Source organism: Neolamprologus multifasciatus, chromosome 3 (genome assembly GCF_963576455.1).
Source record: "Neolamprologus multifasciatus chromosome 3, fNeoMul1.2, whole genome shotgun sequence".
NCBI lineage: Eukaryota > Metazoa > Chordata > Actinopteri > Cichliformes > Cichlidae > Neolamprologus > Neolamprologus multifasciatus.
This window is the reverse complement of record NC_140441.1, coordinates 4,468,405-4,489,088: the sequence shown is the minus strand read 5'-3', so window position 1 is coordinate 4,489,088 and position 20,684 is coordinate 4,468,405. Positions and strand designations below refer to the sequence as shown.

Here is a 20,684-nt window from a genome sequence, read left to right as displayed (position 1 = left end):
TGACATTCCACTAATACTGAGCAAAACGTCTCTCAAGAAAGCAGGGACTGTTCTAGACATGGAGAATGACAGTGTTGTCATGTTCAAGCAGCCTGTTCCCCTAGAGCTCACTAGTTCGGGACACTATTGTGTGGACATTAGAGATGAAAATACTACAGAAAGCTGCAATGAAAATGAAGTTCTCATGGTAACTGCTGAAATGTCTACAAAAGAGAAACAGAAAGTCCTTGTGAAGCTTCATAAGCAGTTTGGTCATGCATCTGCAGAGAGGTTATTGAGGCTCATCCAAAGCTCTGGCAATACAGATAAACAATGTGCAGTTATTCTACAAGAGATAGTTCGTGACTGTGACATTTGTCAGAAATATTGCAAAACCAAGCCGAGACCTGCTGTTGGTCTACCCCTGGCTTCTGAGTATAATGAGACAGTAGCGATGGATCTACATGAGCTCGAGCCCAATGTGTGGCACCTTCACATCATCGACCACTTCACACGTTTCAGTGCCGGCAGCATCGTAAAGACAAAGAAAGCTGCAGAGATCGTCAACTCCTTCATTCACACCTGGATAAGCATTCACGGTGCCCCCAAACGGCTTGTTAGGTATAAGAGAAATATTTTTTAATGTGTATCTGCTCATTATATTGTTTTATGTACTTTAATAAAGGCTGGTAGAGCAAGGCCACTTTTAACTCACAAACTAAGTGCTCAGCCAGAGTGAAAAACAGGAAGTTTTAGTGCACAGCCATATTAATAGATAAGACACTGAAAGGAGGAACTTGCCATATTAGCAATGTTTGAGACTATGTGACATGTAAAGTACCAAAATAACACCTATATGAAGCACAGTTTATGATTCTAATGTTAGAGAGCTCTTGCAACTGGCGTCTGAGCTGTGCAGAGGTCTCTCTCTTCCGGATGATTGAATAAAAGAAATATCAATATTTTAACACACTATGAGTCGGTTTTCTCTGTTCTGTCATGGGGACAAAAGAATCGGGGTTTAATAGCCTTTACCCTCAAACTGGAACATCAGGTTTCAGTATTTACAGTTGGATGTCGGAGCTGTAGCATAAACAAACTAACAGGTCATTTTGTTTATGTTTGTTTACACAGCTGAAGGACATCAGGGTGATGAGGACAGTCACTCCTGATTATTCACAGTGTGCAATGTTGTTGGTGTGCAAAAGTGTGTTGGAATGGTGATGTACCCGAGTGAAAAGTAACTGCCTTTATAAACCTGAAAAGAAAAAAAACACACAAAGTTAAACAACAAGTCAGTTTGATAACCACAAATCATGCTTCTTAGTTCTCCTAATGATGATGTTTAACACGTCCACCTCCACTGAAATCAAAGCTCAGTGTAAATGGAGCTTTGGGAAGGGGTAAAGAAAAAAGGGAAAGGGACCTGAAGGAAGCCTCACTTTTCACATCAGAGTCTGTTTGTCAGGAACTTCAAGTATGTTGATAAATGAACTCGGCTGCTGCTCCTGCTGAGCCCCTCCCACCTGTCGTGTTTCAGGTGGAGTCCCGCCTCCTTCCAGGAAGCAGGTCACCTGTGTGTCTGTGTTTATTGTCCAGGTGTGGAGTGGAGCTTGTTGTTGGTGTGTGTGTGAAGAAACTGTAAGTTTGCTTTGTTTCCTCCTTTAACAGTTTGACTGTTTGTTTATTTTGATGTTTGGACCTGATGTTCAGCTCTTATTTCAGGACAAACTTTGATCACTCTTGTGTTTGAAGACAAATCCACATGATAATAGATTATTGATTGACTGAATCCACACTGGTTAGAAGTCAGTAACTCTGCATAAAAACGCCGGTTACTGTGATGAACAGTTTAAATTGATCAGTATGAAACTTTAGACACATCAGACACTGATCCGTGATCTGATGGAACATTGTTCTGCCCTTTAACTGGAAACAATCAGATAAAATCAGCTTGTTCTTACGAAGTTGACATTCAGGTTTTACTTAAGTGACATTGAAAAAACAGGAAACAAAGCAGCTCCAGCTCAGTTCAGGGTTACTACAAGGAATGTCAGAAGAAAATGTAGATTCTCACAAGCACCGTGAACATTTACAGCATGTTTTAAATCCTGTACCTGCTGATAGTATCTGTATGTGGAGGCTGTTACTTGAGTCATGCATAATGTGCAGAAAAGTAGCTTGGTCTAAGGAGCATGGAAAGAAAAGTGCCCGAGAAGCTTCTTCAGTTCTAAGGTCAAATGGTGAAGAGTCCCAAATATAAACCTAGTGGGAGTATCCCCCCAAAGAGGGACAAAGGACCCCCTGATGATCCTCTACCTAATCACATGAGCCAAGGTGTGAAAGCGGGTGTGTGTCACAATCAGCCAGGGTTTTGGGTGTGAAACCTGGCCCCCACCCTATCATGTGATTTCCTGAGGTCAGATGGCCCAGGATGTGAGTGGGCGTTAAGGCGTCTGGGGAGGGATCTCTAAACTGGATTATAGATGGCAGACAGTTGGTGTCGTAAACCACCGCCTCTGTTCAAAGACGGTCGCTCACAGTGGACATAGATGCCTCTTTCACTCCTCTTTCAAACCATCTGTCCTCTCTGTCCAAAATGTGAACATTGGCATCCTCAAAAGAGTGACCTTTGACCTTTAGATGCAGCTGGACAGCTGAGTCTTGTCCCGTGGAGGTGGCTCTTCTGTGTTGTACCATGCGCTTGTGAAGTGGCTGTTTGGTCTCTCCAATGTAGAGGTCTGGGACTCTCCACCATTTGACCTTAGAACTAAGGAAGCTTATCGGATGAGAGGTGAAATGTCTTCAAGCAACTTAAAGAAGTCCAGACGCTTTTCTTTCCAAGCTCCTTAGCCTACCATGACCTGGATGACTGAGAACCTTCACAGATGTGCAGAAAAGTATTTTACCTTGACAGTTTTTTTCATGTCTTCGTGTTGTTGTCATGTTCACTTTGTAATTTGTGTTCTTAATCAGTAGATTTTAGTTTTCTTCTTAAGTGTTTGAAGCTTTTAATCATTAATAGTGTTTCTCCCTATTTTGAGGTCCCAAGTCTTTGGATTTTCTTTGTTTAACACTTTGAATTTTGTTCTTTTCGAAATGTTTTCAGTCTCAATTAACGCCCACTTGATCTTATTTCAGTCAGTTTTCCTGGATTTGGTTACAAACCTCTGCCAGCTAATGCCAATAATTTTACATTAAAGACATTTATATAGTTCCTTAATGGTACATTTAGAAGAACTGATACTTGTTAAACTTCTAAACGTCTGAATGCTGGACACTCGGAGACCTGTGTCTCTGAGTGGGAGACCAGAGATCACATTAACATATGTATCCCTGTATTAACAAACATGCCATATTGGCTCAGTTTATTTTTCTTATCATTGTTGTGAGGAGACCATAAATAGCATTTGCATTTTCTGTTGTACAGTTCATTTGCTGTTATTGAGTTCTTGTTATGGATAAAAAGTCTTTTTTTGTTTCAAAACAGCTGATAGCTATTCGCTGATAGCTGCCAACATCTGTGAACAAATATAATTCTATAAAGTGGTTCTATATAGTGTGTAACTGTTAATATAGAGCGTTATTAAATTTATTGCTAATGCAATCATATGGCACACTGACTTCTGAGGAAAATTTAGATGGCACTTGTCATCAGAAGGGTTGCCAATCCCTGGTCTAGACTATTAAGTCTGATGGTATTATAGTTACTCTTGGTCTTTCTGTCTTCTTAATATTTAGCTTCCTCCACTCTCAATGGGGATGTTACTAACGGTTGTGTTTTAATCCAAACCATGATGATGAAAGACAAATTACAACCAAAAACTCTCTCCTCCTTTCTGGTGTGTTCAAAGATGTTGGTCATTATCAAAAAAGCAAAACAAAAACAAACAAAAAAACAACTGGATTTAAAAAAAGAGAAAATCTGTTTTTTTCTTGGATTCAAATATATTTTACTCACTCTCCACTGCAGTGGGTGGAGGAGATGGAGCCTTCAAGCAGAAAAGAATTGAAAAGGCTTTTAGACAGAGGATGAGATAGAATAAATCTTAGTTAGTTTAAAGAGGCCATAGAAATTATTATTTTTTAAACTTTGAATCACAGAGTTACTCCAATCACTAAATTCTCTATAAATATTGACTAAAATATAAACCTTATGTAGCACTGGTGGTGCAATACTGGTAGTGGGCATGTAAGACCTGTTAGCGCTACTTCTAGCCTTCTTTACCTGTACTACAGGCAGTATAGTTACCTTTAACCGCAGTACGAGGACAGAAGGGAAATATGGGCCAGATCAGACAGGTTCTAGATTCGGGGGAGCGAAGGGTGTATGACAACAGAGGACTTGTAGTAGCTTTTAAATCCAGTTGGCTTCTTCACAACCCGAGTAATTGATCTCTCTCTGCCTGTATCTCTGTCGTAGCTGACTAGTACACAAAGGCATACACAGGTGTCAGAGCAGCGCACACAGATTGGGGGAGGGTCAGACCAGCCAATGATTGGTTGCTCAGTGGATCTAACAAAAACACTCTAACGGACAAAGTCCGTTGTATTTTATCAAAATTTATTCCCATTATGAAATCAGTATTTTAATTAAAAGAGTATTAATATTTATGCTTTTAATCCCGTTTTTAATACTGGGTTACACTCAGTTACAAAATAAATATCAAACAATAAAAGAAGTAAATAAGAGTCTATTTACAGAACAAAAACAAATCTGTCCTGCTCAACTAAAGCTGACAGCCAGTGAGAATAAGTAGTTTTCAATTACTGACAGATTAGGCAGTTCTTATGTGAAAGGGTGGGTCTAAATCATATAAGCCACTAACTTAAAGACTCACCTCGGGTTTGAGTCCAGATTTCAAAAATATCTTAAACCACTTGGTGCATAGATCTTGGGGTCATGTTAAGACTGACAGGCTGGGAAATTTCACTTCACAAGTAGGGTTATACCAAACCATCTCCACAGCATCTTGCACCCTGCTGTTATGTGCTGGATTGTCTCAGGGGCATCTTTACACAGCCTGCACCTGGGGTCTTGCCTGGTGTGATAGACCCCAGCCTCTATGGATCTTGTACTCAGAGCTTGTTTTTGTGCTGCCATGATTAGTGCCTCTGTGCTGTCTTTCAGTCTAGCTTTGTCCAGCCACTGGTAGGATTTCTGGATTTCATGATGTCATCCATGTACAGGAGGTGGCTGACAACTACTCCATTCTGTAGTAGTAGATAGGTATGGGTATCGTTTAGGTTTTATCCGATACCGGTGCCAAATCGGTACTTTCAAAACGGTGCCAGTGCTTAAACGGTGCTCGAAACGGTGCTTAAAGAATGGAAAACACAAAGTTTGTCCAAAAACCTCTTATGTTTTTCTTTTTAGCAGTCTCTTTTTTCCTGCAAAATGATAAGCACGGTCCAGCCCCACGCACAGGGCGATCCGCGCTAACTCGTTAAATGGAGATTTACCCCAGACTTTGTGAACCTGTGCCTTAAAGCACTTGTTGCAGCTGCTGAGTTTGCATCTTTTGCTGTGAAGTACAGCCAGACTTTTGACCGCTTCGCCTTGGGCATTTTTAATCTGTAGCTCTGCTCTAAAAGAACCTACGTACCTGGGCCCGCCTACTATCCTTGGAAAGGTAAAATGATTGGCTAGAATCTAAAGTGTATGACATCTCAGGAAAAAAAAAAAGCACCGAAATAAAGCACCGAAATGTGCGCTGCTTTTCGGTCTTGTTACTACCGTTTCAATCAATCAATCAAAGCTTTATTCGCCACATGCAGGTTGCCCTGCAGTGAAATGGGACTCCCCCCCCGACCTTACACACACAGCACAGACATTACATGGGGATACAGGTCGGAGATCGGTAGCGTTACAGAAAAACACTGAATGTACATTACAGTGGGAAAGTACAAGAGGAAAAAAGCGACCTCTACTCATGCTGTGCTTCCATGGCAGGACAGCATGAGAACAGGAAACAAAAAAACTCCTCTGCAAAAAAAGCACATAAATGTCCACAGCACAACATCATGAAAGACATGACAAGCCACAGGGTTGGGTGGGGGGTGAGGAGTAATCCGAAGCGAACACAGCAGCCGCCCTGCCCAGCGCTACCATTCCAGCGCGGACTCCGACCCGCCATGTTCCCCCGCAGGAAACAAGCATTGAAGGCGTTTGGAAAGGGAGGGGGGATGAGTGTGTGCATATCAGTGTATATGTATGTGTGTGCGTGTCCAGAGTTCAGCTGAGACAGTGTCCTTCGCCCTGCCAGGCTAAGTAAACAGTCTTCCAGCCAACCCAGGTGGTCTTGCATGGAATGGGTGGAACAGTCTAAACACAGTCGTTATCAGGGTGTTGTTGTTCAGCTCCAGCCTTGAGACCGCAGCTGGAGCCGATGGGATCTCCGCATGAAGTGATGGTGGTTTTAACTTTAGTGCGAACAACTCATATGAATTTTCAAAGCTGTTCTAACAGTCCAACACTGGTCTCTCAATCTCCCGTTGGAGAGCCGTGAGCTTCTCCATGATGTTATTAAACTTACGCTCCGTGATGTTGTCATTCTTGTGCTCAAAGAGCAGGTTCTGAGAACTCACGACCGCAGTGCGCTTCCCAAGATGTGATCCAATTTGCACTCAGAGGCGTTATTCTGAGTATTCACAGCAGCCATCAGCCTCTATGTCAGGGCCAAGCCAGCTCTGATCAGCAAGAACCCTGTTATCATGGTTCCGAATAGGTAGATATCTTCAGCACTCAGGCTCACCCGAGCCCAGACGTCTTGTTGAGAAGTGGTGTCAATTGCATTCAGAGACCAATTGATCAAATCCATAATTCCTCTTTTAGGTTTTAGAGAACAGACTGTGAGAGAGTGTTCCAAGGAAAAGTAATAAAAAGCACGAGACAAGACGAGGACATAAGAAGCTAAGCAGGGAAGATAAGGGAGAGGAGAAAAGTGCGACCGCCTTCGCTAAGAGCCAAACGAGAAACAAGTTTATATCAGAACTGGTGCAATAATGGCACCGGATATCGGTACCCATCCCTAGTAGTAGACAGTCTTGTTGTTGGTGTGTGTGAAGAAACTGTAAGTTTGCTTTGTTTCCTCCTTTAACAGTTTGTCTTTATGAACTTTGGGAGCAAAACAGAAAGTGAGACATTTTTATTTACGTAACATAAAATAAATCATATAATGTATAATCAAACAAACTCCTGACGTGTTAGTGTTTTTACAGCTCTGTTAAATAACATACTGTTACTGTTAATGCTTCACAAAGATCAGGTGTGCTGTAAACTGAAACTATGCTGCATGCAGTTACTAGTTTTTCTAGTTTAAACTTCCATGAAGAATGTTTCCTTGGATGAAAACACCAAAAGGCTTTCAGACAGAGTATGAACACGGTTAAAATAAAGAGAATAAAGGATTATTTTTTAACTTTTAATCACATAGCTAAATACCAGTAAAAATGAAGTGGTTTTAAAGTGTTATTAAATTATTGACAGTTTGGGCAGCTCTTATATGAAAGTGTAGTTTAAAGATAAGGACCCATCACAAAAAAGTCTCTATCACCTCTAAATGTGTAAAAACAGTTGGTTCATGGACCCCCCAGGACTCTGATGTCTATGAATGTAATATGACAGGTAGTGCAATAATACTAATATAATAATAATAATAACAACAATAATACTTACTCCTATGATAAATAATGTACTGCATTATTTTAAGAAAGTAATGAGCAATGTGTACAGTAATAATTACTTTTCTCCAGTAATAACCTCAACAATGCACGTCAGCAAGGAAACTTTACTCTGGCTCAGTCTGACTAGTCAGACGACATATTTTTGGAGTGAACACATGGGGGTGTGGTAACTCAGGTCTGATGTGTTCATCAGTTGAATCCAGAATGATTTCCTGCCTCCCTCAGTCTGTGGAGGAGGTGTAGAGGAGCCGCTGTCTGACCATTACCAGTTATTGTGTAAAAAGGTTTATGCTTTTATTTATTCAAGCTGACTTCATTAGAACAACCAAAAATATTATATTACATTTGCATGTGTCGTTTAATTACTGTTAACTACTCAGAAAATTAACATATTAGTTCAAATTGGTATGTCAAAAAACTATGCCAACCTTGACACATCATGTGTCAGATTTTGAAAACATTAAATGTATCAATGTTTTATTTTTTTTCAAAATATGTTTTAATAAGATCATATTGATGAGATGGACGATAAAAAAATACAGTTGCTTGTACTATAAAATGGTGTAATTCTAAATGATAATACCAAATGACAGTTATTGATTTCATTTTGTACAAAGACATGATTTAAGTCAAAGTGCAGATGCCAGTCTTTCTCTCGCTCTCTCTCCAAAGTGTTTGCAGTTAGCTGTCCATCTGATATACTCATTTCTAATTGTGTCCCTATTGGTCTCTTCCAATGATAATCTTACACCTCAAACTTTTAGGAGTTACAGCTTACTTTTCAGTACTATTTTCCCCTTTCCCCTAGTTTAAATTAGAGCTACACATACAGAAAAAATGCAGACTTAAGTGAAAATTCAAACTCTTCTTATTGTGAAAATCTGCCTTCATTTTGTTTGCTGTTAACATTAATCCTGACCTTACAGACACGGTTTCTGAGCTGTCTAAAAATCAGCCTATCCGCTTCAGATTTAGTTTTTCTGGCCTTAGCCCAGGCAGCATCCCTTTTTTTTGAGTAGACTGGAGAGCTGAGGAGAAAACCAAGGGTTGTTTCTTCATTTTACTCTAAATTTGCGCATGGGGGCATGTTTATTTATATTTTTGATAAAAGTGTCATAAAAATAATTCCATGCCAGCTCAAGATCAGTTATCAGGTAGATTCTACTCCAGTTATAGTGCCATAAATCATGAAAGAAAGCTTGCTCGGCATTTTAGTTAAAACGAAATCAATAAGTGATGACTTTTCTGGACATTTAAGATTTGGACGAGTTGTGCTGTAAATTAGTTGTGTGAGATTATATTAATCACACATGGATTTAAAACTGTCTGAGGCAGAGGACGACCAGTCCCAGTTGAAATCTCCGGCCAGAACAATTTCATTAAAATCTAAAGTAGATAGTTCTTCACTAAGTGAAACTAAAGCCTCACTACTAGCTGAGGGGGGTCTATAACAGCCCAAAATGGTAATAAAATAGCCCTTGAAAAATTGGAGCTTGAGGGCAAGAAGTTCAAACTGTTTACAAACCGATACAGATGAATTGACAGTAACATGGAATTTGCATTTTACCTAAATTGTAACACCGCCACCCTTTCTGGGGCGGTCGCAACGGAAAAGATTATAACCTGTTATTGCAATGTCTTTGTCAGTAATCGATTTTGTAAGCCAGGTTTCTGATAATATAAGAATATCAGTATCTAACTCTTTCATCCAAATTTTCACAAAATCAAGTTTGGGAAGAAGACTTCTGACATTTAAATGAGTGATACCAAGACCTGTTCGAGTTTTAAAATCACCAGGAGTACTTAAGCATTTGCAGTCTGGACCGGGATTAGGTTGCACATTTCCAGATAAAAGAAGCAGAAAAACAATGAAACATTTTCTTTTCACAGATTTTTTTTGTAGGATTACAGACTGATTTCTCTTAGTGCCCAATCTCTTTGGGGGGTAAGAGAATTGGGAAATAAACCAGTGATATGGAATAAATAAATCAGTTAAATCCGTTGGATCTCTGCTGATCACGTTTGAGAAGCTTCTAAAAGATGTAAGATCCCACCTTGTTCCCTTTGAGAGGAGTAAGAAGTATGGTTTCTCTTGCTCCGCAGACTGTTCCTGCACCTCATGTAGACAAAAAGCTGTCAATAAAAGCAATAAAGGAAAAAAAGGCTACTGAGTATAACATGCTGACTGAAAGAGGAAAAAAAAAAGGTAGACCCGGTAGACCTGTGGTAGAGCCTGGTTGTGGCCTGCTGGTTGGACCAGCTAGCTGATGGTGGAGCCTAGCTGGACCTGATAGCTCAGTGGTTCTCAAACTTTTTTCACTGGGCCCCCCTTTGTTTTAAAAGAAAAATGTTGCCGCCCCACCCCCACCCCACACACACACCCCCCACACCTGAAACATTTAGTAAACAATTAAGTAAATACAAGTAATCTGCAGGTAGTAAGAAAATAAACTACTAAATCTTTTACGCTACGTCCACACCTACACGGGTGATTTTGAAAACCAGCTGTTTCGTCCACATGTAAACGGCGTTTCGAATCACCAAAAACTGAGATTTTTTTAAAACTCCTTTTTTTTTTGCATTTACATGTGGACGAGGAATACAGAGTTCGTCATGCAATGTCAAAGATATGTGGCTATTTTCACGTCACGCTGTGCGCCACGTTATTGCTTACATGAGATGAATTGCAGATAGAGACAAAATACTGTTAATCTGACTGTCTGCAGGTTTTACACGCTTACATACACACACAGTTACTGTATCTCCATTTACAAAGGCAGAGGCGTCACGGTGTGATTATTATACATGTAGTTGTTTTTTTCCTGTGTAATAAAATTCAACATTGCTATCAATACATTTTTCAAAAAATGCCTCTCTGTGCAAAATGGGTTTAAAAACATAAACAGCTGTGGGATCCTGTTTGTCCATGATTTGAATCGGGGGAACAAATCGTGGCAGGATCAGCCTGATATTATTTATATCCCGCTGTAACTTTACTGTTTAAAGAGCAAACATCTCCAAAATATCAGGAGTAGTTAGTCATTACAACAAGTGTTTGTGAACTAAAAATCAAGAATGTGGGATCCTGTTTGTCCGTGATTTGAACAGCCCAGCGCTGTTCCCAACGAAGGGAAAACCAATCCTGCAGGGAGACCTACGTTGGCACTTGTGCAGGTGAAACCAAAGGGCAGACATGCTCCACCATATTTTCTAGTCTTTGGCTTAGAATGAAGTTGTTTTGGAAACATATTCAGCGATGCTTCATCTCCTGCTTTGCATTTGTGTAGGCGCCCCATGCTAGCAGTGTCCAAGCGTTGTTGTTGTTTTTTTTCCTTTTTCATGCTGCGACCCCCTGCAATGGCTCTGCGCCCCCCCCCCCCCCCCCCCCAGGGGCGGGCCTCACACTTTGGGAAGGTCTGTGCTAGCTGATGGTGGAGGCTGGCTGTGGCCTGGTGGCTGATGCTGCAGCTTGGCTGTGGCCTGGTGGCTGATGGTAGAGCATGGCTGTGGCCCGAATGCATCGTGTGTGGTTCATGGCTCCATCTAGTGGACTGATAGTAGAAGTAGAGCAGCTGATGGCAGCTTCCTCTGCCTCACACTGCTGTCTGACTGCATTCAGCTGACACTGAGATGAAGCAGGAAAGAAGCAGCTGATATTTGGACAGCACATATGATGGAAAGGAGGATTTCAGTTAATGTGCACATGAATGATTTGTGTTTCCTCTGCAGGTGAAGGTAGAAAGTGTGTGTGAGCTGATGTGAATTGAGCAGCATGGATCAGTGTGAGGACAGAGAGGAGGGAGTCCCTCCCTCTAAAACCACTCTGTGTGGGGAACATGAGAGCCAGACCAAAGCTCAGAGGTGAGATGACCATCTCTAACTGTCCATGACTCTTCTCCATGTCACAGCTCAGCACTCACATCACTGCTCCATCATTATTCACAGGAACCCACCTGGACCTCCACCCAGCTCTGTGTCCTTACAGAGTGACCGGTCTAAAGGTTATGGTATTGACTTTAAATCAGACGTGTGTCGACTAGCAGAGAGGTAATGTGTGTGTAAATGTTGTTGTGTGTTTGTGAATAAATGGATGTTCTCAAACTCTCTGTCCTAAAGCTCTTCACTCAGTCTGATGCCGACTTCCTGCTCCTCAGCAGTGCTGCCATTTTCATGAACTGAAGTGTTTAATGAAAATTTCTGCGACTGCAGAAAAATTCCTTCAATCATTTCATTAATTATTAATGAAATACAGCAAGCAGCAGCTGAACAGAAAGTAGTTTTTTGATTCCAGCAGTGTGATGTTCAGAGTTCAGCTGTGAGTTTAACAAACTGTTGTTGACCTCCTGATATATTTTAACTTTTTATTAACTTTGGAAAAGCACAAAAATGATTGTTGAGTGAAAAACCCAACAAAGAAGTGTCAGTGGTCAGGATAACAGTGGAAGGACTCTGGAGTGTAATTTGTATTATTGATCATTTTGATCTCTGACAGCAAAACTACAAATACAAATGCAACAAGGGAAGCAGCAAAAGTGACTGAACACAGCTTTTAGAGGCTAAATTTAAATTTCAATAATTAAAGTGTGTGTGTGTGTCCATGGTTCCTCCACAGAGTGGACCAGCAGGTTCCCAGTGATCAGTCTGCCCAGCATCCAACACAGCTGGACTCCATATTTATGGTCTGTACATGTACAACAACTACTTTTACATCTATTCTGTTCACAGTCATCTCCATGCTGCTCTTTGTAGACCAGTGGATTGTCAGTGTGTCCAACATGGATCTGATGTTTGGCTCCATGATTTCACTCTGATTGGATCATTCATAAAGTATTCTGTTCCAGCTGCTGGAGGACAACATCATCACTTTTGTGAAGAACGAGCTGAAGAAGATCCAGAAGGTTCTGAGTCCAGATTACCAAGAATGCTTAGAGAGTCAGAGGCAGGATGCTGAGCAGAGGAGAAACAGCAGAGAGGCATTTGTGAAGATCACAGTGGACTTCCTGAGGAGAATGAAGCAGGAGGAGCTGGCTGACCGTCTGCAGAGCAGTAAGAGGATTTCTATAAAGATTTAAACATTTGGATGAATGAAAATTTTCTAATGTCTTAAGAGACGGACCAACAGGTTTTAAAGATTCATTCTTTTTGGAATTAAGTCTTTGTTTCCACTTGCACGTGATAGTCTACATATTTCTTCTAATTTAGAACTTCAAGCTGCCGCTTGTCATCGTAACCTTAAATCTAGCCTGAAGAAGAAGTTCCAGTGTGTGTTTGAGGGGATCGCTAAAGCAGGAAACCCAACCCTTCTGAATCAGATCTACACAGAGCTCTACATCACAGAGGGAGGGACTGCAGAGGTCAATGATGAACATGAGGTCAGACAGATTGAAACAGCATCCAGGAAACGAGACAGACCAGAAACAACAATCAGACAAGAAGACATCTTTAAAGCCTCACCTGGAAGAGATGAACCAATCAGAACAGTGCTGACAAAGGGAGTGGCTGGAATTGGGAAAACAGTCTTAACACAGAAATACACCCTGGACTGGGCTGAAGACAAAGCCAACCAGGACATCCAGTTCATATTTCCATTCACTTTTAGAGAGCTGAATGTGCTGAAAGAAGAAAAGTTCAGCTTGGTGGAACTTGTTCATCATTTCTTTACTGAAACCAAAGAAGCAGGAATCTGCAGCTTTGAAGACTTCCTGGTTGTGTTCATCTTTGATGGTCTGGATGAGTGTCGACTTCCTCTGGACTTCCACAAAACTACAATCCTAACTGACCCCAGAGAGTCCACCTCAGTGGATGTGCTGCTGATAAACCTCATCAGGGGGAAACTGCTTCCCTCTGCTCACCTCTGGATAACCACACGACCTGCAGCAGCCAATCAGATCCCTCCTGACTATGTTGGCATGGTGACAGAGGTCAGAGGGTTCACTGACCCACAGAAGGACGAGTACTTCAGGAAGAGATTCAGAGATGAGGAGCAGGCCAGCAGGATCATCTCCCACATCAAGACATCACGAAGCCTCCACATCATGTGCCACATCCCAGTCTTCTGCTGGATCACTGCTACAGTTCTGGAGGATGTGCTGGAAACCAGAGAGGGAGGACAGCTACCCCAGACCCTGACTGCGATGTACATCCACTTCCTGGTGGTTCAGGCCAAAGTGAAGAAGGTCAAGTATGATGGAGGAGCTGAGACAGATCCACACTGGAGTCCAGAGAGCAGGAAGATGATTGAGTCTCTGGGAAAACTGGCTTTTGATCACCTGCAGAAAGGAAACCTGATCTTCTATGAATCAGACCTGACAGAGTGTGGCATCGATATCAGAGCAGCCTCGGTGTACTCAGGAGTGTTCACACAGATCTTTAAAGAGGAGAGAGGACTGTACCAGGACAAGGTGTTCTGCTTCATCCATCTGAGTGTTCAGGAGTTTCTGGCTGCTCTTCATGTCCATCTGACCTTCATCAACTCTGGAAAAAATCTGCTGGAAGACAAACAAACCTCCCAGAAGTCTAAAACAAGAGAATCTGTAGAGGCAGACTTTTATGGGAGTGCTGTGAACAAGGCCTTACAGAGTCCAAATGGACACCTGGACTTGTTCCTCCGCTTCCTCCTGGGTCTTTCACTGCAGACCAATCAGACTCTCCTACAAGGTCTGCTGACACAGACAGGAAGTAGCTCACAGACCAATCAGGAAACAGTCCAGTACATCAAGAAGAAGCTCAGTGAGAATCTGTCTGCAGAGAAAAGCATCAATCTGTTCCACTCTCTGAATGAACTAAATGATTGTTCTTTAGTGGAGGAGATTCAGCGGTACTTGAGTTCAGGAAGTCTCTCACTTCTTTCTCCTGCTCAGTGGTCAGCTCTGCTGTTCATCTTAATGTCATCAAGAAAAGACCTACTTTTTTTTGACCAGAAGAAATTCTCTGCAGAGGAGACTCCTCTGAGGCTGCCGCCAGTGATTAGTGCCTCTAATAAATCTTTGTAAGTAAAGATGCTCTCATCCTTTTATTTTGTTAATATTTATTCTAATAAGCAAAAAGCTGGTGTGTACAATTAAAAAAAAACTGTAATGGGTGCTAGTGTCTGGAAAATGGATCAAATTTTAAGTGTTCGTCAATACTCATTTCAGTAGTGAATGTTCATGTAGCAGGATAAATTTTCAGAATTTCTTAAATATTCCTTGGTGTAATTATTATTAAAGTGACACCCAGATCCAGCCTGTAGTGAAAACAACTCTTCAAAATGCAATATATGGAACAAACCATTGTTCTGTTACTGCACTGTCTGTATTCAGTTTTTCCGCATGTTCCAAATGTTTTGTGACAATGCTAAGTTAAAGACATTTTCATTCTTATGTGCTGTAATTGGCGTTACTTGTATGATTACTCAATTTCTGCAGTTTGTGGTGAACAGAATAATTTTCCTAATGGTGTCAGTGGGTTCCCTTTGCAAGTTCGAAAAAAAAGTCACTCTTTGTTCAGCTTTCCCTAAATCAGTTAGTTACAGTGGCATGCAAAAGTATTGGGCCCCCTTGAACTTTTCTACATTTTGTGACATTACAGCCACAAACATGAATCAATTTTATTGGAATTCAACGTGAAAGACCAAAACAAAGTGGTGTACACGTGAGAAGTGGAACGAAAATCATACATGATTCCAAACATTTTTTTTACAAATAAATAACTGCAAAGTGGGGTGTGCGTAATTATTCAGCCCCCGGAGTCAATACTTTGTAGAACCACCTTTTGCTGCAATTACAGCTGCCAGCCTTTTAGGGTCTGTCTCTACCAGCTTTGCACATCTACACACTGAAATCCTTGCCCATTCTTCTTTGCAAAACAGCTCCAGCTCAGTCAGATTAGACGGACAGCATTCGTGAACAGCAGTTTTCAGATCTTGCCAAAGATTCTCAATTGGATTTAGATCTGGACTTTGACTGGGCCATTGTAACACATGGATATGTTTTGTTTTAAACCATTCCATTGTTGCCCTGGCTTTATGTTTAAGGTTTTTTTCCTGCTGGAAGGTGAACCTCCGCCCCAGTCTCAAGTCTTTTGCAGACTCCAAGAGGTTTTCTTCCAAGATTGCCCTGTATTTGGCTCCATCCATCTTCCCATCAACTCTGACCAGCTTCCCTGTCCCTGCTGAAGAGAAGCACCCCCAGAGCATGATGCTGCCACCACCATATTTGACAGTGGGGATGGAGTGTTCAGAGTGATGTGCAGTGTTAGTTTTCCACCACACATAGCGTTTTGCATTTTGGCCAAAAAGTTCCATTTTGGTCTCATCTGACCAGAGCAGCTTCTTCCACATGTTTGCTGTGTCCCCCACATGGTTTGTGGCAAACTGCAAACAGGACTTCTTATGGTTTTCTGTTAACAATGGCTTTCTTCTTGCCACTCTTCCATAAAGGCCAACTTTGTGCAGTGCACGACTAATAGTTGTCCTATGGACAGATTCCCCCACCTGAGCTGTAGATCTCTGCAGCTCGTCCAGAGTCACCATGGGCCTCTTGGCTGCATTTCTGATCAGCGCTCTCCTTGTTCAGCCTGTGAGTTTAGGTGGACGGCCTTGTCTTGGTAGGTTTACAGTTGTGCCGTACTCCTTCCATTTCTGAATGATGGCTTGAACAGTGCTCCGTGGGATGATAAAGGCTTGGGAAATATTTTTGTAGCCTAAGCATGCTTTAAATTTCTCAATAACTTTATCCCTGACCTAGTGATGGCTCGCTTGAAGCTGACGCTCCGGTGCATGTGTCAAATACAGTGGGGCAAAAAAGTATTTAGTCAGCCACCGATTGTGCAAGTTCCCCCACTTAAAATGATGACAGAGGTCAGTAATTTGCACCAAAGGTACACTTCAACTGTGAGAGACAGAATGTGAAAAAACAATCCATGAATTCACATGGTAGGATTTGTAAAGAATTTATTCGTAAATCAGGGTGGAAAATAAGTATTTGGTCAATAACAAAAATACAACTCAATACTTTGTAACATAACCTTTGTTGGCAATAACAGAGGTCAAACGTTTACTATAGGTCTTTACCAGGTTTGCACACACAGTAGCTGGTATTTTGGCCCATTCCTCCATGCAGATCTTCTCAAGAGCAGTGATGTTTTGGGGCTGTCGCCGAGCAACACGGACTTTCAACTCCTGCCACAGATTTTCTATGGGGTTGAGGTCTGGAGACTGGCTAGGCCACTCCAGGACTTTCAAATGCTTCTTACGGAGCCACTCCTTTGTTGCCCGGGCGGTGTGTTTTGGATCATTGTCATGTTGGAAGACCCAGCCTCGTTTCATCTTCAAAGTTCTCACTGATGGAAGGAGGTTTTGGCTCAAAATCTCACGATACTTGGCCCCATTCATTCTGTCCTTAACACGGATCAGTCGTCCTGTCCCCTTGGCAGAAAAACAGCCCCATAGCATGATGTTTCCACCCCCATGCTTCACAGTAGGTATGGTGTTCTTGGAATGCAACTCAGTATTCTTCTTCCTCCAAACACGACGAGTTGAGTTTATACCAAAAAGTTCTACTTTGGTTTCATCTGACCACATGACATTCTCCCAATCCTCTGCTGTATCATCCATGTGCTCTCTGGCAAACTTCAGACGGGCCTGGACATGCACTGGCTTCAGCAGCGGAACACGTCTGGCACTGCGGGATTTGATTCCCTGCCGTTGTAGTGTGTTACTGATGGTGACCTTTGTTACTTTGGTCCCAGCTCTCTGCAGGTCATTCACCAGGTCCCCCCGTGTGGTTCTGGGATCTTTGCTCACCGTTCTCATGATCATTTTGACCCCACGGGATGAGATCTTGCGTGGAGCCCCAGATCGAGGGAGATTATCAGTGGTCTTGTATGTCTTCCATTTTCTGATGATTGCTCCCACAGTTGATTTTTTCACACCAAGCTGCTTGCCTATTGTAGATTCACTCTTCCCAGTCTGGTGCAGGTCTACAATTCTTTTCCTGGTGTCCTTCGAAAGCTCTTTGGTCTTGGCCATGGCGGAGTTTGGAGTCTGACTGGTTGAGGCTGTGGACAGGTGTCTTTTATACAGATGATGAGGTCAAACAGGTGCCATTCATACAGGTAACGAGTGGGGGACAGAAAAGCTTCTTACAGAAGACGTTACAGGTCTGTGAGAGCCAGGGATTTTCTTTGTTTGAGGTGACCAAATACTTATTTTCCACCCTGATTTACGAATAAATTCTTTACAAATCCTACCATGTGAATTCATGGATTTTTTTTTTCACATTCTGTCTCTCACAGTTGAAGTGTACCTCTGGTGCAAATTACTGACCTCTGTCATCATTTTAAGTGGGGGAACTTGCACAATCGGTGGCTGACTAAATACTTTTTTGCCCCACTGTAAATCAACACACTGCTTCAGAAGCACTGTGTCGAAGCTTGATTTGTTTTGCCAGAGTCACGTGATCAGTGACGTCCGAAGCTTCATTTAGAGCCTAACTGCTTCGGTATCTGATTCACTGGATTATAAGCAGGTGAATCATTCGCGGGATTTGTGGAGTGTTTTGATGGTGACAGATAGCAAACCACTGATCATTCTTCTGAGAGATTTGGAGCCAGCGAGGAATAGAAGAGGTTCTGTTGTGTGGGAGTATTTTGAGTTGATTTTGGTCAATCGGGTGGGTTTTCCATCTTTGTGTTCTGGCTGTTTGCTTTTGTTTTGTGCTTGTTTATTATATCTGAAAACAGGAAAAACTTAAAATGTCAAAAATCTGCTTTTCAAAATATAAATATAATTAAATAACTTTAGAAAGACTTCCATTTGACTCGTAACATTTAATGTTATAAAAATATATATTGTATTTTTAAAATAATCTTAAAATGTTAGTCTACAAAATGTGCAGCAATTTAATTTATTTATTCTCTTTAGCTGATAGTTGGTGGGGCCCAGGTAGACTGTATAACTGCATCTCTACCAGTTTCTCTGCACTCCAGCCTCCTCTGTTCCACGTGAAGGGATTTTCCTTAAGGCAGGAGAAATGATCTCCACGAAAAGGAACAGGTTCGGCCATCGCACAGTGGAACAAATTCTCTTCTTAAATAAAAATGAAAAAGGGTTACCTTAAATGCATCATGTTTTTAATTTGCAAGTTCATAAGCATTTTCCCTTCCAGTTCACAATCAATTCTACCCCCAGGTCAAAAATATGTATAGAAAAAGTTCCCTAATATAATATTATTTCTAAATACACCCATCTAGCAATTAATTGCATAAGTACATGGAGGCAGGACCTCACAGCAGAAGCATACTCCATAATGTGCATTATTATATGTATGTTATATGTAATGTGGTATTTTTCAAATATTGCATTTACCAACATCAAGAAGTCACAAGCAAAGAAAGACCACACCATAGTGCATGCTTAAACAAGGAAAGTTTACTGGTCAAAATTATTTATTAAACAAATAAACCACATTTTTTTTAACACGAAAAAATACACGTTCAAAGCAACACAACAGCGGCCCAATATCAGACAGAATTCCACTCTGTAGAGTGGGCAATCATTATGAAGCAGTTGGTTTTATTCTGTGGATTCAAACTGCTCTTCATATTTTTGGCCACAAGATGTCACCACAGAGGACTGTGTTGAAAAGCCTCGAGTAATGAACCGTTTTTCAATACAAGCTTCAGTGCTTCAGAAAGCTTCATTTGGCCATCACTTCCCTGACCTGTCTGGTGTGTTCTTTGGACTTCATGGTGTTGTTGCTCTCAATATTCTCTTAGACAACCTCTGAGGCCGTCAGAGAGCAGCTGTATTTGTACTGACATCACTCAGACTAAAGGGGGCTGAATAATTATGCACACCCCACTTTGCAGTTATTTATTTGTAAAAAATGTTTGGAATCATGTATGATTTTCGTTCCACTTCTCACGTGTACACCACTTTGTATTGGTCTTTCACGTTGAATTCCAATAAAATGGATTCATGTTTGTGGCTGTAATGTGACAAAATGTGGGAAAGTCCAAGGGGGCCCAATACTTTTGCATGCCACTGTAACTAACTGATTTAGGGAAAGCTGAACAAAGAGTGACTTTTTTTTCGAACTTGCAAAGGGAACCCACTGACAACATTAGGAAAATTATTCTGTAGTATTTTCACTTGTTTCACTGGCAGATTTTTTCACTTAATACAAGATATTTTAGCTTTAAGATTCACTGTCCTGAAACAAGTTCCTTTAGCCTACTGAAATGTTGCACTTTAGCTGATTGTTTTCTCTTTTATGTGTAATGAAATAATTTTGACTCAAAAATAAGACAAATATACTTGGCAAGATTTTGAGTTCAAGAGGCTGGTGAAGGTTGTGAGTCTTTGCAAGGCAGTTTCCCCTGGTATGCACAGCTTGCTGTACTTCTTAGGCACTTTTATTATTGCACCTTTTTGCAGCTTCGGTAGTTGGCTAACCTCCCTCCGTACCACCTTGATTTTGGCCTTGTCGATCCAGACAATGTCCGAGCCGGTAGACTTTAGCCACTCGAAATCATCAGCAGTTTGATCCACGTATGAACTGAAGTGTATTTGTGAAAATGTTGGACTGTTTCTTTATCAGTGTCTATAGCGGAGATATCAAAGATAGGCACGGCTGTGGCACTGATTCAGTCTTTGAGCACTACGGTCACCCTGGTGTGTCGGCCAGAACACCACTTAAGGCCAAATTGTCCCAGAGTATGACGGAAGAAGGGAGCTTGAGGTACCGTTTGAGACACTTTATTGTCACCACTCAATTTCTGGGGCTGTAAACACAGCCCATATGTGTGTTGTTTTCTACAAAGGAAGTAAACAATACAAATAAAAGATAAATAAACAGAATAGAGAAGTAAAATACTCAAATATAGACATAATACAATATAGTTAATATAATCCTATATATAGATCAGAACAATTTAGTACACTTCAAACTGCTCACACTATGCAATTAAACTGCATTAGTGCGAGATTAAGTTACCGTGGGGACATAGGAACTACTTCCGGCAGTTGTACAAAATAA

At 41.3% G+C, this 20,684-nt stretch overlaps 1 protein-coding gene across 2 annotated transcripts in view; it reads left to right on the top strand.

Annotated features, from left to right (window-relative positions):
• The window catches only part of LOC146521164 (protein NLRC3-like), a 482,659-nt gene that overhangs the window by 457,132 nt on the left and 4,843 nt on the right, over positions 1-20,684 (top strand). The window contains exons 1-6 of one of the 2 annotated variants that reach the window (XM_085154290.1): positions 7,025-7,052; positions 11,395-11,526; positions 11,611-11,712; positions 12,278-12,344; positions 12,507-12,711; positions 12,868-14,653. In XM_085154290.1, the coding sequence (XP_085010416.1) occupies positions 11,438-11,526; positions 11,611-11,712; positions 12,278-12,344; positions 12,507-12,711; positions 12,868-14,653 (2,249 nt within the window). In that variant the 5' untranslated portion in view covers positions 7,025-7,052; positions 11,395-11,437. Of the gene's footprint in view, positions 1-7,024; positions 7,053-11,394; positions 11,527-11,610; positions 11,713-12,277; positions 12,345-12,506; positions 12,712-12,867; positions 14,654-20,684 lie in introns of those variants that run through there. The other variant, XM_085154291.1, reaches the window with a different exon arrangement.